Source organism: Capsicum annuum, unplaced genomic scaffold (assembly GCF_002878395.1).
Source record: "Capsicum annuum cultivar UCD-10X-F1 unplaced genomic scaffold, UCD10Xv1.1 ctg49598, whole genome shotgun sequence".
Taxonomy (NCBI): domain Eukaryota; kingdom Viridiplantae; phylum Streptophyta; class Magnoliopsida; order Solanales; family Solanaceae; genus Capsicum; species Capsicum annuum.
The window spans coordinates 1-1,830 of NW_025857397.1; the positions used below are offsets into that span (position 1 = coordinate 1).

Genomic DNA, 1,830 nt, shown 5'->3' on the forward strand with positions numbered 1-1,830 from the left:
GGTTATTATTATTAGTCTTTGACTAAACATATATATTTGTATTTTTTCTCCATTTGCACCTTTTTTCCATTTTAGCCCATGCTTTATTCGCGTTTAAATCGCCAAAGGACCTTGGAGCTTTTTTGCACTTTTCCCTTTTGATAACACAGCTTCATCATAATTTTCTTTTTTCAATTTCTTCGTCCATATATTTGTAATTCATGCTTATAATTATTAGTCTTGGAGTAGAAATATACATTTGTATTTTTTTCTCCATTTGCAACTTTTTCGTCAAAGCCCACACTTTATTTGCTCTCTATGCAAAAAGACCCAATGGACCATAGATTTTTTGAACTTTTCGCGTTTGATAACACTGGAACTAGCGTCGATCAGGTGATATCATCCCAATTAGAGGTAAACCCCAACCGAAAAGAGGAAATACCAAATTAATGGGGTCAAGCATGTATTGGTGGCTAAAGGCCCCTTGTGGGATGAAAGGTAAAGCTTGACCTAACTGCCATTAATGAAATAAAGCACACGAGATTTGCCAGATAAATCCTTCCAATCAACAATATAAAAAGGTAAAAGCTTTGAGACACGCATTCTATTTCACGGAGCAAACGGTAAGCCCAACAATATGCAGTTTTCGTGTCCTGAAACCAGTAAGACTATATCAGATCTGTAGCGCATAACAGAATACAAGGTTGAAAACCTATCGAAAAGAATAATACAATGCTGTATATTCCCCATAACGCATCATCTAATCCGTATTGTTAGAGAAACATTGCAACTTAACTGGTAAGAAAGCTGTATCTACTTTTCCTTGTGAGTAGACTCATGTGATAGAGGTTTCAGAAAGTGACATTAGCAAGCCAAGCCACAGTATAAATCAACTGAGAACTTAAGTAACTCCCTTATTGTTTCTCCATGACTAGAAAACAGGGTTATATACTTTCAATTTCCATCAGAGCTGAAGACTTATTAACTTGCAAGAACTAATTTTGAAGTAAGAACAAAAGGAAATTTTGAGTCTTTACCTTGCTTATTAAGGCATAATGCTGCACATGTGGCGGTTACAGCATTCTGAAGTTGGTGAGCTCCAAGCATGCGTAGTTTCACACCTAAAAGTTCAATTGACTGAACTATTTATGAAAAAGCAATCAATAGCTTGTTATGTTGTTAGAAATTGAACAAGTTTCAAAAAGTCCAATTTGTCATGTATGAACCACAAACGAAGATCAGTATATACCAGATCAAAGTCCTTCTCAATGTGAAGCACTATATCACATAATTGGCGTGGTATGCCACTCACTTCGCAAAAGCCTCTCAAAGCGCTTCTATTTCCGGGATCACATGCTGATACCACTGGTGAAGACATAGAAGATGCTTTACTACGAAGAATGTACTCAATCGATGGAATGAACGGACCTCCTAGAACCAGCTGAAATATTGAATCATTTGAAGCAAGTCAAGCACAGTTGATCAGATAGCAAAATTGTAAATAATATTTTTTCAACATAACATGCTATACACACAATACTATCTCATCGAAGTTTTGACGTTAGAACTAGCAGACTAGTACCCTAGGGCATAAATAATACAACCATTAATCCATTATAGGGCATGAGCTGTTTGCTCAGAGTCTGAAAGCACATCTGTTTAGATAACCCTAAACAGAAAATATCAGATCAAACACAATTTCCAGGAAGAAAAAAAAAAATCATCTTCATATATATATCCAATGGATATGTGAAGGAAAGACCACCTAACTGGGCGCCCATTTTTAATTATTCCTGATTTCGCCACCGCTATACTTTCCAAAGAGCCCCCAAGCGCATCCAAATGTTCCTC

At 36.4% G+C, this 1,830-nt stretch overlaps 1 protein-coding gene across 1 annotated transcript; it reads right to left on the reverse strand.

The window, feature by feature from the left end:
- Positions 1 to 6: 6 nt before the first annotated feature.
- Positions 7 to 1,824, reverse strand: LOC124892675 (dihydrofolate synthetase-like). Its single transcript, XM_047403901.1, has 3 exons — positions 1,750 to 1,824; positions 1,229 to 1,420; positions 7 to 1,116 (listed from the first exon to the last, which is right to left on the reverse strand). Exons 2-3 carry the CDS (start codon positions 1,355 to 1,357, stop codon positions 961 to 963), a joined length of 285 nt encoding a protein of 94 aa, XP_047259857.1. The 5' UTR covers positions 1,358 to 1,420; positions 1,750 to 1,824; the 3' UTR covers positions 7 to 960.
- Positions 1,825 to 1,830: the final 6 nt, after the last annotated feature.